Below are 20,813 nucleotides of genomic sequence, written 5' to 3' on the forward strand. Positions count from 1 at the left end.
TGCAACACGTGGCAATCAATTCCCTTCCTCCATCCAAGCTTCGACACGTGTCCCCTTTTAGATGAATCTGAATTTCTTCCCCAAAAATTAGAGCAAATTACCAGATTTCTTCTCTAAATCAAATATATGATTTATCCAAATTTATGTGTAATTTAATTTTCTTTCATTTTCTTTTGTAATTTTGTAATTTTACTATTTATTTCCTTATTTGACAGGCAACCTCTGAATACTATAAATAGAGGGGTTGGCCTAAGGTTTTAAAAAGCTTTTGAATATTCAATTTTCTGTCATCTTGCTGTCAGTCTCATATTTTCTCTCTAGAACTTGTGAGAATGTTTTGCAAGCTGGGCTAGAGTTCTCTTAGTGAGGTTAGAGATGAACTTCTGTTGAGCGATCCAATTTAGAGTTTTGATTCCTTGTGCTATAAAGTTCAACATCTGAATGAATTAAATCTCATCTATTTTTTTATTACTTTTCAAAATATTGTGTGCCAATTTTTATATAAGTTAAGTCACGCTTTTCTTATGTAATTCTGTCATGCATTGTTTTGTCATTCAAATTATTTTACAAATTGTCTTTTAATGCAATATTATCAAATTGATATATTGTCGATTTTGGATAACTTGTAATAATAATATTTTCTGAGCCAACATAGAGATTTAATTTATTCGATTCTTTTATTTTGTGAATCAAAACTTGAATTGGTGAACGAAGCATTAGGGATTCTCAACACCTTACCATTTTCTTCATATAGATTTTCTCCTTTTTATTTTATTTGCAACAAAAATCTCAAAAACTCTCATTTTTCTTTAATTCACTTTTCTCTAACGCTCTTATTCTGTTAGTCATTCTTGTTATTTTGTTATCTCTCTGTGGATACGACTGCCCTCTAGTGCTACAATTGACTGCTTGTGAACATCACTTTTGGGCGTTAATCAGGTGTCGACTGCTCTGTTAGAGAGTGCAAATATGAAAAAACCTAGTACTACATCTCATAATGAACAAGTTTTAGTGGCGAAGTCAGATTCAGATAGGGGAAGGAGCCAGTCGCGAGGGAGATATTATGATAAGAGAGATAATTCTTCCCAGTCCCGCTCAAAGAAGGATATTGAGTGTTATTATTGTCATAAGAAGGGACATATTAGGAGAAACTGTGAAGAACTGATGAAGCATTTAGAAGAAAGAAGAAAGCAAGAACCCTAAGAAACTTCAGATTCTGCAAATGTTGTTGGTGACAAGTATGTTTATTCTGTTATTGCTGATGGAAATATTTTTGAGTCTTAGATCTTGAATTCTGGATGCTCGTTTCATATGTGTCCACATAAAGAGTGGTTTGATTCTTATAAGCCATGTGATGCTGGTACTTTATTGATGGCTAATGATTCTAGTGCTAAAGCTGTTGGAATAAGTACTGTGAAGGTGAACATGTTTGATGGAGTTGTGAAGATATTGACAAATATTATGCATGTTTCTCAACTAAGGAGAAGTTTGATTTTTTTTTTTTGGAGCTTTGGACACTTTAGGTTGTGAGTACTATGTAAAAGGTGGTTTTATGCTAGTTAAGATAGGTGATTTAGTAGCCATGAAGGGTGAAAAAGTAAAAAACTTGTATAAGCTTATCAGAAGTCGGGACAACAGTAGTAGGTGGAGCTATGAAGGAGGAACCATGCCAAGAAAAGTCTTCTTCTGTTATGAAAGAAGTTATAGGAGTAAAAAAGTGCAATAAGATGTTGATAACAATTAAAGACAATAAAGGCAAGATGGTGAAAACCTGTAACACTAAAGATGCTTTGAAGAAGAAGACAGTTCTTCATGTCAAGTTTGATGAGAGTTTGAATTTGACACATGTTTATTCTTGTTGAAGTTTGCAGCATCAGTGCTATGACGACTGTCGAGATTGGAGACCCAATTGAGTGAGTTGAGATAATTTGAGTCAAGGTGAAGATTGTTAGGTAAGTGACTCAAATTGGGTTTGAAAAAGTTATTATTTTGTGTTTTTTGGTAAGTCATTATTTTTAGTTTTTGGGCAAGGGTTATTTTATGGTTTATTAGGAGTCTATAAATAAATTTTTTGTGTAAGGCTTTATGTGTGTGCTCAGAAAAAAATGTAGAGACATGCTGCCTCCTTTTGCAAGAGAGAGAAAAGTGAAGAGAGAGATAAATAATGGTGTAATGGGTTTTAGATAGAGAGAGAAAATTTATTGAGTGTGTAATTCTGTAACTGTTAGTGAATTTTTCTCCCTCTTTTATGGATGTAGAAAATTTTTTCGAACCACATAAATTTTTTCTCTATTTTTTTGTTATTTTTGTTTCAATTTATTTTTCTATTATGTATTGAGAGTGTGTTTTTACCAACAAATGTGCAATTATCTAGGCATATTTTCTTGTCGTCAATAATTTATTAAATAATTTATGTCGATTGTCATAGTATTTTTTCTAAAAAAAATTTAAATTTATTTTTTTTATTACATTATTTTTCTCGCATAAATTCAATTTTTGACTTTCTATAATAGTGGGGAAAATTTGAATCTTTCCAAGAAAATTGGAATAGCGGTGCTTTCAAAGTAGTTTCTTCAAATCAAAATTTAAGGGCATGTTCTTTTACTTAATTCAAATCAGAACTAAAATTTTATATTACAATATTTTCTCTTATAATAATTTAAATTTAATTTTTTTATTATAATATTTTCTCTCATATACTAAATTCAAGAACACTAATATTTAGTTGATAGATTTAGAATTATAATTCAGAATTATTCTTAATTTATATGTATTTTTTATGAAAAAAAAATACTGTAATAAATCATGAATTATGATACGAATCATAACACGGATTAACTAAACGCACTGAGTCTAGAAAGGAACGTACGCTAAGAATGCCACCACACCCACCAGTGGACATTGTTGACTACAAATTGTCACACAAGAATGTGACCTTATGTGGGACCCATTACCATATTCTCTTGGATCCAAGCTCGCATCTCACTTACCAAAAAATAAAAATAAAATAAAATAAAACCTTTCGCATCTCACTAACAAAAAAAAAAAAAAAAAAAAACGAAAAAACGAAAAAAAGAAAAAAAGAAAAGTCCCCGCCTTACGCAGCTCTCTCGATGATTTGTTAAATAATAAGAATATAATTATAGAAGACATCTCCTCCGCCTAAGATCTCATTCTCGTTTTCCTTTTCCCACTTTGTCTCTCAAATCCCAAACTCCATAGTTCCTTCCTTTTTTCTCTCTTCTTCTTCTTCTTCTTCTCCGATAACAGAATTAGGGCAAATTTTTTTAGATCTCTCTGATTGTTGGTGAATGGAAGATAATCGGGGACAGTTTTCTCGTTTCGTTTGCTGATTCTGAAGCATTTTGAGTCGTTTTTGGTGGCCGAGCAATTGTTTGATGCGTGTGACTCCGATCGTGGTTCGAGGCCTCACATGGAGTCGATCTGGAGCTACAATGGCGAGCAGATCGCTTGGCATTTCGTCGTCGCCGTTTACTTCGCCTTCAGCTTCGTCGTCGCCAGGTTCTTCCTTGACAGATTCATCTTTCGCGTAAGATTCTTTTATGCATTTAGATCGCAATTCCCTTGACGTTTATTGAATGTCCGTATCTTCTATTTTCATGCCTAACTTTTTTTTTTCCCTATGTTCGTTTGTCATAAAATGTGAATGGAAAAGGAAAAGAGCACCTTTAATTATATCTGTATCCCGTTCTCATTTGCTTTCATAGTTAGGAATTTTGGATCAGATTTATTCTTACGATTTACTTTTATTTTTATTTTTATTTTTATTTTTATTTTTGGTTTTCTTAAGGTTGTCGGCTTAGTTCAAGCGTGAAAAGGTTGTGTTTGTTTTCTTTTACTTCATGTTATGACATCTACAAGTTTGAGAATCACGGGATTTTATAAAATGGTATTTTTGCCCTTAAATTAGACAGTGTTGGAGGGAATTTAGCGTGATTTTGAGCTTCCTTGGAGATAGAAATTAGAAATTTACATTGCTGTGATCCAAGGGCGATTTTAGGATTTGAGTTGTTGATTACGAGACAGAATCTTGATGTAATAACGAAGAGGACAAGAAATTATGGCCGTGTTGGATCCCGTTTTTATTTTTCACGATTTTCAAAAAAAAAAAATGAAAATGTTTTTAAACAGCGTTTGGCGCAATAAAGACAAAAAAGGAAAATGAAAATGATTTTTTAGTTTAGTGTAAAATGAGAGAAATGAAAAATAACTTTTAGTCGTTTTTCATTTTTTATTTTCGTTTTCTCCTCTCTCGAGCAGAGAGAGAGACATTAATGAGTTTTTTTATACTGAAAATAATCTCTTGATAAAACTACCAAATGCATTTTTAAAAATAATTTCTGTCTAACATTGAAAACGTTTTCATTTTCATTTTCATACAAAAGACAAAATCATTTTGAAATGAATTCCAACCGTGCCTTATATGTCGAATAAATAAGAATTTTGGTTAAAGTAAACCAACGTGGAAAACCGTTGGCGACTTGATGATGAGTAGTGTGCCCTGAGTACGGCCCTGTTTTGGGCTCCGAGATCAGAAAAGAATTATTTGTCATAGGTTATGGCCTATTGTTGTCCAAGAATGATGGACGAATGAATTCTCAGTGATACAAATGCAACTACACAAATCATACTTTTGACTGTATATGTAGCATTTCTGTTGCTGTGATATTCCTGATTTTGACCATCGATGCTTTGCCCATCAAACTTGTTTTTGGAAAGAACAGGAAATCAGAACATAATGAACAGTCGATTTGTTGTTCACTTGCTATTACTTACCAGAATTTTTTTTTCTCTATTTCATCTCAGAGGGTGGCCACCTGGTTGTTGAGTAATGGATCTGTTCCATTGAAGATTAATGACGCTAGGCGAGCAAAGATTGTAAAATGCTCCGAGTCAATGTGGAAGTTGACATACTATGCTAGTGTTGAAGCATACATTCTCAAAATTACCTATAACGAGCCGTGGTTCGGAGATACCAAAGAGTACTTCAGAGGCTGGCCAGATCAGGAGTTAAAGTGAGTAATATGCATCTGGGAACAGGGAACGCTACTTGTTGGCTGATGAACCCTATTTCTTCTGTTAAATGGTTGAGCATGGCTGTGTTGCATCAGCTATTCTGCATACATTTTATTTTAAATTGGAAAGAGCGCATAGAAAAGAATGCTTTTGGCTCGCTTTATTTCTGTCTTTTAAAGATATGCTGACATTATATAAGAACTCATCTTGTGAGGTATTATTATGCAAGAGAAGACGGTTAAAATACATTCTCTTCTGTTTTTAGGGCAATTGCATGTTTTGTTAGATTTGTGGAGGTATATGTGTTGCTGCATGTTTTCAATGATTTAGCTAGTGAATGTAGTTGGGCATTGACAAAATTATAAACCACTAGATCCGGAAGCGTAATTGCGCTTTCAATTCTCACTAAATAAGTGACACGTGACAATTCCGTCACTCATTGTAACAGAATGATAAAACTTGTTAACGGAACAAAGATCAGGGAGAACGGATGTTACTTTTTAAAATACTCAAATTGATAACTGCATAAAATACTCAAATTGATCCTTTTTTTGTTCTTCTTAATTTCAGGCTTCCACTAAAGCTTTTCTATATGTGCCAATGTGGATTCTACATCTATAGTATTGCTGCTCTCCTTGCTTGGGAGACTAGAAGGAAGGATTTCGCAGTGATGATGTCCCATCACATAATAACTGTTATCCTGATTGGTTACTCATACCTTACAAGGTATTCTTTCATGTCTTATGCAAGTGCTATAAAGTTGCAACTCATACAGAATGACACATAACTCTATTTGTTAATAGCTTGTTGGTTTTTGTGTCTTGGGATCCTGAGAAATAAATTTTATGGATCTCCAGTCCATGCCTCGAGTCTTGGGGGTGGGGATTTCGAACTACCTCAATATTGAGGTGGGTCTGGATTTGTTACTTGACTATGAGGTGGGTCTGGATTTGTTACTTGACTATGCCTGCAATTATGAGCTGCCTTTCTCTTAAAATTTTGTGTTTAACAAATAGATTTTTACTATTTGTTGGGATGTAAGAAATAAATATACTATTATAGCATTATATTTGCTTTTAATTTTTACAGACGAAGTAACTTGCAAATTACAGGTATAACCTTAGCGTTACAAAAGCGTTTTAGTGTTTGTTGTCATGAGATGTAATATTGGCCTAAAATGATCATATAGATTCTCAGGCAGGTTGATTATGTTGGCATTTTTAGCATTTTCTTTATCTAGAGTCCTGCTTCTTCTTTGAGCAGTGATGAAATTTTACTCTGAGGGATGTTTATATGTTTTCAATTTAAATATCTTGTACAACTATAGTTGTGAGATGTTTTATAATTCATATGGATATAGGGATTAAATCCAGGCTTGTTTACGTATAAATAATTAGCATTGCCACTTCGATTTCCCGGTCAATATAAGAACTTGCGTTTATGCTCATGTCTGTTACGGATCTCTTAGCAACTATTAACAGTTTCCAGCTCCGTGAATACATTAAGCAGAATGATATCCTTAGTCATGCTTTTGCACTTTGCTTATAGTAATTGGATTTGTTCCGACCTGAAATCATATTCGTTTATCTCTATTGCACCTTCCTGCTTGACTGTTAAAAATCGGACATGAGTATTTATCCATATACCCAGGAATTTACCATTCGTATTATGTAGCAGTCTTAATTGTGCTTCCAGATAGTTGTTTTTAGTGGCATGATGATGTGCAAGTTTCTGGACCTGTGGTCACTATATCTTGCAGTTTTCTTTTCCAACGCTTTGTAACTTAGATTGGCTGCAGCTATACGCGGTGTCATGTTAGCCTAAACTTCTGGGTCTGTGAAGTGTGAAGTATCAATTCTGACTTCATTTGCTATATAAAATGTTGATAATGATATCAGTTGCTCTATATTGTGCTGACTGTTGATACCACTTGATCTGAGAATGGCTTCCATAGTTAAGAGGCTTTCTGCCAGATTTTTGAAGTGTATATGAGTACATTTATTACAGGATAATACAATTTTCAAAGTGAACTGGACCCTCATGAATCATGCACCGTCTCTCCCTCAATTTATTTTTCTACTGGATGAAATCAATTTAAGATATGCTAGATAAAATTTACAAGGAAAATTCCTGTGATAAAAGAGGTAATAAATTGTCCCATTACAGGTTTTTCCGCATAGGCTCAATTGTCCTTGCCCTGCATGACGCAAGTGATGTGTTTATGGAGGCTGCAAAGGTTTTCAAATATTCAGAAAAGGAGCTTGCAGCAAGTGTGTTCTTTGGATGTTTTGCTTTTTCATGGCTCGTACTACGTCTAATATTTTTTCCGTTTTGGGTCATAAAGTCGTCAAGGTTTGCCCTGTGACAAAACTTTTTGTAATACCACATTATATGTAAAGTGGTTGGTTTATATTAACTTATGTGGTTTTTTTTTTTTTTTTTTTTTTTTTTTTTTTTTCTATCACCTTTGTGAGTTCATGCCGCCATCAGAGGCCTTTTACAGATTCACCTACTACGTTTTCAATACTATGTTACTTATGCTGCTTGTTTTCCATATATACTGGTGGGTGCTCATATGTTCAATGATCAGAAGACAGCTAAAAAATAGAGGAAAAGTTGGAGAAGATATTAGATCTGGTAAGCAATTAGGAATATAAATCGAGTAGCATGTTGTCATGTTTTTAAGACTGTTTCTCTCACTCTCTCCAGGAGCATTTTTTAGCGGTTTTCCTTTCGAAAAGTTACCGTTATTAATATGGATGCGTGATTAAGTAGTTTTTAGGTTGACAGTATACATCACCTCAAAGGTCAGTGTAACTGCTTAGGTATCAGTAACTGCTTAGGTAGTTGTTGGAAATTTTAAATCAAAAGAATTATCCAACAACTCCCACTCTTTTTGCCTGCAGAAGAGTACATGCTATAAGTGAACTCCTACTTAGTTTTAGGAAATATTCAGTGAAAAGAGTAATATGTCGTATTAACCATTGTATAGTTACTTGTCATGGATGCTATTTCACTTTCGGTGGGAGATATGGGGATTGGAAGTTGATTTGGCTGATTAATACTCGTGTATTTACTGAAGTACTGTGAACTTCATCTTTCTTCTTGTGACTGATTTTTTTTTTTTTCCTAATTTGTCTACAGATTCAGAGGACGATGATTAAATGAAGATTTTGTTCGAATTCTTCTTGTTTGCCTTTTTCTCAGCAACCTGTTCATTGGGGAGGTTTGTGGGCTTATCAAAAGTGTTTTATGTGGCTGTAGGAAGGGGGTTCACTTTGTTTATAATTATCATTGTTAATTTTTTTTTTTTCTCAAATCTAATTCTTGGGCTAGAGCTGAGGTGGGGACATCAGGGATAGTCATCTTGCTATCGTTTTGGTGTACAAATAATAGGCAATTCTTGTATGATTGTTTTCTCTAGATTATCTTTCTTTTTTTCTCTCTTTTTTTTTTTTTTTTTTTTTTTGAAATCACTGATCAATCTTCACTTGGAGAACTGAAATATATTTCTGTTAATTCTTTTCATGAAGGTGTTCTGTAATATATTTTTCTAGATTAGCCAATTTTGAACTTGATATGCAAGAAATATAGTAATGGTGTATTGCTCCAGATTTTGATCTTGAAACACTTGATCACGATAATAAGATGGGACTGTAATGTCATTGCTGCTTATTATTTGTTTTGTGCTGTTTTTATCCGGTTTTCTTTTGCATCGTTGAGCTCTTGTTTTCCTTGATGAATTGCCTTCGGAAAGGTTCATTTTTTTTTTCTTTTTCGTAGTAAAAAAAGGGGGATTGATTGTGTCCTTACACCGCCATCCAGCGCTTATAGAAGGAATAAACTAATCCCACCAGTGGAATGCAATTGTCATTTAGAACAACTACAAAGGGGTACATAAGTCATTGATTGTGTTATGACGTGCAAGCTTTCTAATAAAAAGCAAAACCATTTATCTGTCCATACAATTTTAAGGCAAAAATAGCTGAGATGGAGAGAAGTAAATCCTTTTTAACTGTATTTCAGATTCCAATCATTCATTCTTCTGCAGGGGCATATTCCGAGTATTTTGTGAAAATAAGAAACAATAAATAAAAAGTAAAGCTATTTGATTGAGATGTAATAATCAAAGTCTTTTCCGGAAGTTCAGAATACCTGCAAATGCAATCTTTAGGTATGAAATTGGTTGTCTATACGAAAAAAAAAGGTAACTCTAAATTTTGAACTGTTGGTTGAGAAGAAGATGCTCGAAAGTGCGAATATCTGATTCTTTGGTGAAGGGGACCAAACAAAATGAAAAAAGAAAAGAAAGAAACAAAAGACACTAAGTTGAAATTGATAGAGATCCAGTAAATAGGATCGTCACCCAAACCATTTGATTCTAACAACTCGGTAAAGCCAACAGAAATTGTAAGAAAAATTGTACACTGACGCTGGATTAGTATTGGACAATACTCTCCTTACCCCTATCAATTGTGATATAATAAATTTTAGGATTAATTTCAAAAATTTCTCGAGAAACTCTTGTAACACTTTACCCTCTAAATTTTAAAAAGTAATATATGTTCTCTCCAAATTTTATTTCGTTAACAAGTTTTCCCTTTTTGTTACAATAAGTGATGGAATTGTCACGTGTCACTTATTTAGTGAGAATTAAAAACGCAATTACGCTTATACCCTCATAATATGATAATTTCCCATTTTTATTGAAAAAATTCATCATATATTCTTTGACCATCATCTTCACTTTCTCTTTCCCTACCACTTTTACTAGGGTTCCTTTCTTCTTCACCTCCCTTCTACTTCTTCTCTCTTCCATAAACTCTCTCTCTCTCTCTCTCTCTTCAACATTGCATATCACTCCTTCACTTTCACTCTTCAATGGCGGCTTTCACTTCTTTTTCGTCTTCATCTTCTTCTGGTTATGCAGAAAATTCAATGGCGATCATAACTTCATCTTCGTCTTCATCGCAATCGCCGTCCCCTTCCGACGACAACTTCGAAGAAGACTCTTGCAGTATCTGTCTGGAGCCTTTCAACTCCGATGATTCCGTCTTGGATTCATTATTCTTCCTTTATTTTTCCTAATCTTTATGTTGTTCAAGATATAGGTTTTCTTTCTTTAACGCTTGGAAGGGTTGTTGCAGGTTAATTTACGATAATACTATCCTCAGATGAGTCATGCGCCTGACACGTGGTGAATTATGTCACTCATTGTAACAGAAAGAGAAAACTTGTTAACGGAACAAAGTTTGAGAGGAACGGATGTTACTTTTTAAAATTCGGGGGGTAAAGTGTTAAAATAGTTATAGTTCGGAGGAAATTTTTGAAATTAGTCCTAAATTTTACTGTTGGTGTAGAATAGTATCACTCTATCAATGTAAAACAAATAAATATAATTAAAAAAACAAAATAAATATTAAAAAAATTTAACGGAAAATTTTCATTTACTAATAAAATAAATGTTACATTGATATATAAAACCATCTTCAATATAAATGCTAATGCCAATTGTATATTTAGCATCAAAAATTATAATATAGTATGTTATTTTCATTTTTACTCCAATGTATAATGCTATTTAAAATGTTAAATATACTTTTTCTTATAACTATTAAGCTTTGAAAATTGTAAAAGTAAACTTTTATTTTTAAAATAATTAGAAATTGAAAATGTTGCATTGATTACATGAAAAAAAGGTAAACACTTCAACCAATAGTAATCAAATGTTAAATTTTTCATATGCTATACTTGGTTAGAAATTTATCATAAAGTATAGCATATGAAAAATTTAGCACAACAAATAACATTATATTGGAGAGTTTTTTTGTACTCAAATGTTAAATTTATAATTGACATATTAATTATAGGAGATACTATAAAGAAGTAGTATATCATCATATTGATAGTACTTTCAACAGTGGTTATTAGTTGCATGTAGGTTTGAATACTGCAGTAAAAAGATTAGTAATTGTGGTTTAAACTACTAAATGAATAGTAAATTCATCAAAAAAGTACTGTGTAAAGGGGTATTTATCTCCTTAAAATAATATCTCTATTAACACCGAAAATCACAGGGTCCTCATATAAGGCAGTTTATAATCAGGCTTTTAGCTTCAGAAAAAGGCAGCTGTTGTTAGCCACAATCAATCCAGTCCAGAGACAAAATAATAATTTAATAATAATAATAATAATAAATAATAAATAAATAATAAAATCCTTTCTTTCATGTCATTAATCAATCCTAATACTGTTCCCTAAACATCAACATTTTTTGCTGTAATCAGGATCTCCCTTGAAATTATCAAATCAGGAGAGACCAAAAAATAATCTCCAACGTCCAATCCTTTCTTAGCGTGGACGATATGAATCCCATCGAAGGAGACAAATTAAAATGGAGAAACTGGTGTATGCCTGGCTCTTAATGTCAAGTGGTACGTTTGTAACATCTCCAATTCTTAAACGAGTAAATAAAAGAGAATTTTGATGTGTACCCAATTCACACTCTCTCTCTCTCTCTCTCTCTCTCTCTCTCTCTCTCTCTCTCTCGTTTTGAGATAATAATTTTCTATGTAAATATGAAATGTCAACATCATAGCCGACAAATTCCCACATCAAACAAGTTGTGTTTGATGAAAGTGCGGTCCAGAGTAGGCAAACTCGGTTTCTAGAGGGTGATTGCTAATAATAAGATTCTGAAATCTGAACCAAGTAACGTCAAATATATATTAACGTCAAAATTTCACATAATGTGCCACTTTACCTCATTTGCAAGTATCTGAGTCCATTAAAAAAGTGTTTTTCAAATGCTTGCAAATTTCAAGCCCATAAGAAACATATCAGAAAATCAGCTAACAACACCAGACACTGTAGTTGAAAAATAAAACCTTGATCGGCGTGCCGTCACATCCCAAATAACAAATATAATAAGCAAAAAGCACCCTAATAAAATCAAATGTCTTTTTTTTCCTTCCACCTTTTTAATACCATATAACAATTGATTAAGGCTAAAAATTAGCCTTTTTTTTTTCCTTCTACTTTTTATATCATTTACCAATTGGTTAAGCCACAGCTAATCCTTTCCAAATGTGGATTGCGGGGAATTGAACAATTTTCTTTTGTAGATGAATGTACCAATTATATTGACAAAGCCATATAGGTCAACCTTTTTATATTTACTTCGGTCTTTATAGGTCAACTTGAATCTCTCAATGCTACCCAGGTTCTACCGCTCAACGATCTATATGACATTCTGTTGAAATAATTATGTCTGACATTTTTATTTTTTTAAGTGGAAAGCTCTTGGCTTTTTTCCCCAAGGAATTAATGCCAAAAATGTAAGAAACGTTAAATACGGTATCTACTTTTTCACTTTAGTACCTTCGAAGTAGTTAGAACTTATAAGCCCTTAAATTCATTGGATATTAATAGTATTAGGGGTACTATCATGCACCTGGCATGCAAATATATAAATTAATCAAAATAATATTGCAACCAAAAAAATATTGAATAAGACTTGCTTTATTGCTTGATTATAACAAAGCAGGTGATAGAATTTTCAACATAATTTTGATTCATGATTTTCTCTTGAAACAAAAAAAAATACACGTTTCTTAAGCTCCTGGATCAATTGTCCAAATTCATGTCTTTAACATTGTTTGGTTTCATATGTAAAATCCAACAAATTTATTTATTTATTTATTTTTGGCAAAGGGTGGAACCCAATATTCGAGTGATTGCTAGAGAATAGAATTTTCTTTTTAAAAAGGGAAAACAAAAGGTTAAAACAGTTTTACATTATCTAGGGAGAATAAGAACAAAAATGAAGATTCGGATTCATGAACATACGGGTCCGGGTCGGGTAGGGACCACCAGGTTGGGCTGTGAAAAACGGCCGAAAACCACCGTCCATTATGACTATCAGATGATGATCAACGGCCAGCCAAAACCAGGTAGACATCGTTGATGTGGTCAACTATTTATTTGGAAGACCGTGGTACTTGTTTTCTATAGGCTTTGACATTACAAATGTCTGGCTGTATTGAACTTTTTTCTGGATAGTGATTGGTCCCAGGCTTTCATACATAACATCCAATGTTCTGTACATTCTATTTTTGGTTAATATATGTACACACCAAAACCACGTGTATATACAAATCGGCCTACATATGGAGTTCCATTGACAGCTGCTGCTGATCTGTTATTTGAATTATCATAAAGTTGGACTTTTTCTTTGAATAAACGGACAAAGGTTGGACCAGAAATTATGTGGATTTTAATTTTTTTTTTTTTTTTTTTAAAATCATGGTAAACAAGTACGTAAGTAAATGCTAGAAGTATGGTGGTCGCAGTTGAAATTCAAGAGACCGAATTTTTAGATCAATTAATGTACTAAGATAGTTCAAACTCCAAATTAATTTTAATTAGCTTTTATTTTTTGCTGGATATAGGACTGCGATTATAACTAATAAACTAAACGTACTTGATAGTTCAAGAAGAGAGAAAGAAAGAAAAAAAAAAAAAAAAAAAAAAAAAAGGGAGTGGGAGTTTCCAAAAGAAAAAAAAAAAAAAAAAAAAAAAAAAAAAAAAAAAAAAAAGGTAGTTGACAAAGATTCAAGCATGGAAAAAGTATATTTGATTCATGTGGTCCAAATGTATGATAGGCGTTATTACGTTCGTTTAAATTTCTCTTAAACAAGAAAAGTAGACTAATAATCTTTTTTTTTATTTTAGGATTAGGGTTTCAAAAATTAAACGTTAAATTAGATGTAAAATTACCATTAGACTAAGTCAACGGTTATATAACATAAAATATCTCTAAGTTTCATTTAAATGAGTTTATAATTAAAAGCCTTAATTTATGACATCTTCAAAGAACTTGCACGACCCATAATGTCATGTTTCATGTGCATAATAAACTAATGTCACAAAAACCCAAAACGCAAATCTTCTGACTATATGAACAATATTTATATGGATACAACCACATGACAATGACTTTTTTTTTCCTAATTAAATACATGACCATGACTTAGTCAGGGATAACTAAGCCCCCACTCTCGTATATATCTAAGTCAAATTGATAGACAATTTCTGATCATATAACAAATTCTTGTATTTCAAACCCTAACCTAGCTAGTGTAGTTTTAAACATTAAATCCTACAAAAAATAAAGGAAAATAAATAAATGTGCATAAAAAGTTATTGCTCTTAAGCATGGACAAAAATTTCTTTGACATTTCTAAAATTTTCACATAAATTTTTGTAATTTAAGGTGTCAAAATATTTTAGATGTAAACGAATTTTTCTGATATTTATCAAAATTTACGAAAAATTCTTTAGAAATTCTGAAATTTTAGCAAAAATTTCAAAAATATCAAAGAACTTTCATAAATTTTTGAGAAAATTTCAATAAATATCGATAAAAATATCAATTTTGTAAAGGTAATTACGTATTATTTTTTTACTAACATTATTTATGTATCTTTTTATATTTATTATATTTTAAAATATCAAAATAAGATATCAAGTTATATTACAACAAATATTTATAGTTTCTGTAATTTCTTAAGCAATAAGTTATTGCTTAAGAAATTACATCTGTTGTAATAAGAAAACATGTCTGTTGTAATATTTTTTAAAATTAAAAAAAAAATGACGATAGGGCGTAGCAAGACGACATGCTCCAGCTTTACAAAAACAGTAGATGACGTAGCTCATGAAATCAGCTCCGACAATGACGTGGCAGCCGCTCTAACTGTAACTGCCAATAAACAGGAAAGGGATATATATAAATTTAAAAAATAAATAAAAGACAACAGATGTGTTAAAATTACAAAAATAACCCCAAAAATTCTAACCGTAGTGAGCTTCCCACTCACACAAGCCACAGACCACGAAGCTTCAGCTCTGGCCTTTAAAGTTCAAGAGTGGACACCACCCGCCGGCCACGTAATCCCCTCTCTTGCCCCCTCCATGGGTCCCACCACCACAATTGATTACTCGTTCGTTCAAAAATAAACAAAAATAAAAAAAAAATTCAATATCTTCCCCACGTGCCTCTAGTACGCCGTGTGCGTTCTGCGTACAGCCTGTCTCGCCACGTCACCATCGTTTCAAACGCGTCTATATATATAAACTCCTCTCTCTCTTTCTCCCTCCTCATTTTTGAGTCAACACAAATACAAAAACAAATCAACTTCACAACAATCATCCCCAACTGAAAAAACCGAACAACAAAGTACATGCAAATGTCGCCCAAGAGACAGAATCTATCGGAATCTCCTCCGCCGCCATTCTCCGCCTCTTATCCTCCTCCTCCTCCTCCTGCGCCGCCGGCCACCCGCCGCCTCCTCACGCACGATCAGGAGTTCTCCATCATGGTCTCCACCCTCCGTAACATCGTCTCCGGTAACGATTCCGCCTCCGCAGCCCCCGAATTCCTCCAATTCCCTCTCTTCGCCGACGCCATGATCAGCGGCGGTGACAATAATAATCAGTTCCGCGCCGAGGATTTGGACACGTGTCAAGTGTGTGGGCTTGACATCGAAAGGTGCTTGGGGTGCAAACTTTTCTCGCCAATTTCATCTTCTCCACAAAATCACAACGAAATGACGATGATTAATGCAAATAATAATAATAATCACATCAGCAGTGGTAGTAGTAATAGTAGGCCTGCTCCAAGGAAGAGAATGGGGAAGAAGAATTACAGAGGAGTGAGACAGAGGCCGTGGGGGAAATGGGCTGCGGAGATTCGGGACCCGAGGCGGGCCACTCGGGTCTGGCTCGGGACGTTCAACACGGCCGAGGAGGCGGCCAGGGCCTACGACAAGGCCGCCATTGATTTCCGCGGCCCACGGGCCAAGCTCAACTTCCCCTTCCCGGACACCTCCTTGAGGACCAACGTCCAGAGCAATGCGATTAATGCTAGTACTTCGTCGATCAACACTGCAGAAGAAGTTCGCCTACACGCGGCGATGCCGGCGGCGCAGGAGCAGGAAAGTTCAGAGAATCCGAGTAGCAGCGGATTAATGTCGGCTCATGCGGATGATCATATAAGGTTTGATTCGATGGATATTGAGAAAGATCTTCAGAGTAGTAGTGATTTCTGGGACGAGGATATTCATAAGTGGTTGATGGATTTTTCCGGTGATCATTCTTCAGACTCCGGCAACGGCTCTGGGATTTTTAATTATTCTTGAATTCAATTAGTTCTTGGAGCTCCTTATTATTCACTTCAATATATATTGTATATTTTTTCTTTTTATTTTGATTTTTTTTGCATAAGTTTAGAGATTGTGATGAAGTTTTAGTGAAAAAATCACAAATTAATTGTTGCAATTTTAACCAATAATTTTGCTCAATGAAATTAATGAAGTATTTTGTTTTTATTATTATTTTGATATAAATAAATAAATGTAAGTATTACTATAAAGAACTGTTGTCTATTTCTATGTATGCCAATTTTGGAAAATCCTATGTCTGGGAAACTTTGCTGCGGGTTTGGATCGGGAATGTTTGGCTGCTGGAGGAAGTGTTGATTGGGGCCCACACGTGGCAACTCCACTGACCTTAAAAAAGATGACGAGTAAGAGGCAAACCCCTGGAAAGAAGCAGGTGGGTCCCACTCCCACTACCACTCCCACTCCCAAACTTCTAGTACGGACTAAAGGGAGCGCGTCGCATAATTGGGTACTCAAGAGGGCCCACGTGTGACGCCACGTGTAATTAAGCATGTGTTTTTTTTTTCTTCTTCTCTCTCCATACATGATATGACGATGTAATAAGCATAAAGAAATATCGGACCAAAAAAGAAAAAGCATAAAGAAATACAATCGATTTTTTTTTTTTTTTTTTTTTAAATACAATCGACTACCCACTCATGTTTACCACGTGCTGAATTATATTATTCATCACGTGTTGATTAAAACAATAATAATGAGAAAGGAGATAACTTAGGACGTGTCGAAAGTGAAAGTGGAGGCGGAGAGTTTGAGTTAATTAGTATCATTAAAGTCCTGTTTATTTCGTTGATTCGAGTTTAGAATTTGAGTTTTGTTACAGTAAAAAATTCTTAAAAACAGTCACATCTAACTTTTTTGCTACAGTAAAAAGCTCTCACATAAAGTCACATCTCAATTCGAATCAGTGAACTAAACAGGCCCTAAGACTGTTTATTTTACCGATTTGAATTTAGAATTTGAGTTTTGTTACAGTAAAAAGTTCTCAGAAATAACTACATTTAACTTTTTTGTTATAGTAAAAATTCTCATATAAAGTCACATCTCAACTCGAATCAATAAATTAAACGAGTCCTAAATTGTAACTTTTTTAATTAAATAAAGTTGAGGAAGTTTGGGACATCTAATTGGAGGATTAAACCCATTAATTTTGTGCTTACTCGTTAAGTACGATGGGAGGACCAGATCTTGTCATAAAAAACGTGTAGGAAGTAATCATTTGAATTTTGACGAAATCTTCAAATTATATCAACCGTAGTCCTCATTTATCCAAAACACAATCATTTGAAGGCGCCTCTTTTTTTTTTTCAATTTTATTTTTCGCTAATCATGATTTTCTTTATTCTTATATTATTGCATACACTCGTCAATTATTTATTTATTATTGGGATTTTTTTATACGTTAATATATTGATAAGTTAAATTTTTTGTTCGTTAAATCTTTATAAAATCACATAAAAATAAAAAAATATATAAATTTAACACTTAAAAAAATATGACTTATTATTTGTCGTACTAAAAAATCTCCCTTATTATTTTTTTTTTTATTATTTTTTCACATAAATTCTAAATTGTTGACCCACAAAGGGAAAAAAGGCGTCATAAATCGATGCAGTAACACACGGTAAAATATTATCTAGAAAACACAGTAAAATATTAGGCCCTTGGGGTCACTTTTTCCTTATGTGTAACTCAATAATTGACGAGACCTTTGTAAAAATGATTTAATAGAAAAATTTTATTAATAAAATAATTTTTTTAAAAATTTTATTTGTAAAATGATTGCAGAACAATAAAAAAATAACTACTTTTTATAAAGAACAATAAAAATGATAGTCATTCTAGCACATTTTTATTGGCCACCATGCTTATCAAAAAAAAAAAAAATAGATGTTTACTCAAAATGATCAAAATCTATATGTTTTACGGCAGCAATCTCCACCATGAAACTCTAAAAAAAAACACTAACGGTGAAATTCTCACATTTTTGGATTAATTTTTTAATAATTAGATATATATAAATTAATATTAAAAATTTATAACACTTAATATAAAACTGCTCATATTATAAATTTAACCGTTGAAAAATTAATTCAATGATCAAAAGTTGAGTCTTTTGTGGTCTCACAGTACTGAAGATTGCCATCTACACATACACATAAAAAATGTTGTACGACTCCACTCAAGCAGGCTAGCACTGCAGGTATATGGAGTGGGCTCCGCAATATCTTTACCCATAGAGGAGTTAAATAGCAAAATTCTATATACATACATTTATAGTAAACAAATATATATATATATATGCATATACTGTACATACATTCATGTATATACAAACTAGAATACCAAAGTTAATTAATTATTTATAAAATTTTGTTACCGAAGTTATAATAAGGGGAGATTCTCTGGTACACTGATGTATTAGTAGGTCAGGTTTTTTTAACTGCTAAATATGTATATTTTTTTAATTTTTACATAATTTTATGCAAATTTAACAGTTAAAAAATCTAACATACTAATATATTGGTCCTATAACATGTCAAGAAAGTAGTTATTCACGTTTTAGAAATTAATATGAAGTTTTTGATTTTAGGATTAGCCACAGTAGAGCAGTTCACATGTATCTGTAAATGGAAATATCCTAAACAAATTCAACGTAGGTATGCCACCGAGAAGAAGACAGAGAAATGGTTATTTAATTAGTTTATACCTTTATTTTGAGCTTATAAATAAGTATATAATTATATCTTTACAATTTTTTTTTCTTTTTTTTTGGATCAACAAGACAACTGATGTTCACATTTAAGTTAATCAATTAACCTACCACAAATTAAGTGTTATGCTTAAAACAAACAAAAAAAGTATAAATTTTATTTTATTTTTTTGAAATAAAAGTAGACTTTATTACTCAAATGCTAAATCAACAAGTACAAAAGAGCCAATAAAGTCTGGCCGAAAATTAACTCAAAAAAATCTCGAAACTGCATACAAGTAAAGCTAGCCAAACAATTGGGTACAGTATTCTCTTGTCGGGGAATGTAGCAAACAAAACCACTAATAACTTGAGACATAGCTTCTTTGACATCGTCAATGATCGAAGCTTTTAAGAGCTTGTTCAGTTATATTTTTAAGTTATGATAATTTGAGTGTAGATTTTAAGTAAAATTTATGTTATAATTTGAGTTGAAATTGTAATTTGAGTTTGTGTTTCATTGTATATATTTAAGTTATAGTTTGAGATGATAATCTTTTTGAGTTTGTGTTAGGGTGCGTTAAAACTTGAGCTTGTATTTAAATAGTATATTAATAAAAATTCAATGATGATGAAAAGTTTTAATAGGGTATATGGGTGAGATTTTATTCGTCTTTTCATTGTAAACGCATAAAAAATCATCTCAATCGGAATTCAAACGAAAAAATTATAACGTTTTTAAGAATAGAAAAAATATTGTTCATTAACTTGAGTTTGTAATGCCCTCCGGAATTAAACTTGTTTAATTATGATAATTGTGGTTTATTAGTGTGCCTAAATTGATTTTCTTAATTAATCATGAGCTTTTAAAATTTATTTTAGTATTTACAATTTCACCCCTCTTTATTTTTATTTGTCTTTCTTTATTATTTCTTTTCCTCATTTTATTTTCCTTTTCTTCTTTTCTTTTCTTTCTTTCTTTTCCTTTTTCCCTCCTCTCCCGTAACCCTCTCACTCACTCACACTCTCTCTTAGTCACTCTCTCTCTCTCCCTCACTGAGCTCTCTCTCTCTTTCTCTCTCGCCCATCTCTTCCTCTCTCTTTCTTTCAAGTTTTTCCTCTCTCTCTCTCTCTCTCAAAAATGTTCTTGAACCGGATTTGAAGAAAAACGGAGGTTTCCAAGAGGTTTTCAATATCAAAGCTTGGATCGAGGTAAAACTCTTTGAAACTTACTTTAGATTTTCAGATTTAGCTTTGTGGAACTCGTTTTAGTCGAGTTTGGTGATTTTTAGTTTAAATCATGTTTTTAAATGAAATCCAAATGGGATTTGGTGAAACCTTGATGAAAATTGGGGGTTTTTGATTCTTTGGACCCCATTTGTTGATTTGAAACTGGATCTATACATTTCCCTTGAGAATATGTCGAAATCGGACCCAAAATTTCAGGTTTTGGCTTTGTTCTTCGCGAATCGGCCATTGTTGGCACTGGAAATTCTTCCCCACCGGTTGACCGGTCCGGTCGACCGGTCACCCTTCCTTTGGTCGACCGATCCGGTCGACCGGTCACCTTTCCACCGGCTAACCGGTGGAGTTGGACCCCTCTGTCACCGGTCGACCGGTTCCCACTAAAACTGGCCCTAAACAGCCCAGAAAACCCTGTTTTGACCCCGAAACTCGATGTGGGATTGACCTAACCTCATTTGAGAATTCAAAATGAGTGGATTAGCCACATGAATCCTTGTTTTCTATTCGATTCTCCGGAATGAATCTCCATTTACAAAGAATCATGATTTGAATTAAGAATTGTTTATGAACATTGATTTTGAACTATGGCACACTAATAT

The 20,813-nt window shown here is 33.1% G+C and overlaps 2 protein-coding genes across 2 annotated transcripts; both read left to right on the forward strand.

Annotated features, from left to right (window-relative positions):
- The first annotated feature begins 3,078 nt into the window (after window positions 1-3,078).
- LOC21410145 (LAG1 longevity assurance homolog 2) lies at window positions 3,079-8,582 on the forward strand. Its single transcript, XM_010109638.2, has 6 exons — window positions 3,079-3,550; window positions 4,828-5,036; window positions 5,608-5,763; window positions 7,204-7,389; window positions 7,496-7,674; window positions 8,182-8,582. Exons 1-6 carry the CDS (start codon window positions 3,434-3,436, stop codon window positions 8,199-8,201), a joined length of 867 nt encoding a protein of 288 aa, XP_010107940.2. The 5' UTR covers window positions 3,079-3,433; the 3' UTR covers window positions 8,202-8,582.
- Window positions 8,583-15,214: 6,632 nt separating this feature from the next.
- LOC21410147 (ethylene-responsive transcription factor ERF109) lies at window positions 15,215-16,303 on the forward strand. The gene has a single exon (XM_010109640.2). It carries the CDS (start codon window positions 15,282-15,284, stop codon window positions 16,236-16,238), a length of 957 nt encoding a protein of 318 aa, XP_010107942.2. The 5' UTR covers window positions 15,215-15,281; the 3' UTR covers window positions 16,239-16,303.
- The last annotated feature ends 4,510 nt before the right edge of the window (window positions 16,304-20,813 follow it).

Source organism: Morus notabilis, unplaced genomic scaffold (assembly GCF_000414095.1).
Source record: "Morus notabilis unplaced genomic scaffold, ASM41409v2 Scaffold45, whole genome shotgun sequence".
Classification (NCBI taxonomy): domain Eukaryota; kingdom Viridiplantae; phylum Streptophyta; class Magnoliopsida; order Rosales; family Moraceae; genus Morus; species Morus notabilis.

Bases quoted from the DNA above. Each gene is read 5' to 3' on its own strand.
- LOC21410147 (XM_010109640.2), top strand. From the start codon at position 15,282: ATGCAAATGTCGCCCAAGAGACAGAATCTATCGGAATCTCCTCCGCCG.
- LOC21410145 (XM_010109638.2), top strand. From the start codon at position 3,434: ATGGAGTCGATCTGGAGCTACAATGGCGAGCAGATCGCTTGGCATTTC. The intron at 3,551-4,827 runs GTAAGATTCTTT...ATTTCATCTCAG, and splicing joins TTGACAGATTCATCTTTCGC to AGGGTGGCCACCTGGTTGTT. The intron at 5,764-7,203 runs GTATTCTTTCAT...GTCCCATTACAG, and splicing joins GGTTACTCATACCTTACAAG to GTTTTTCCGCATAGGCTCAA.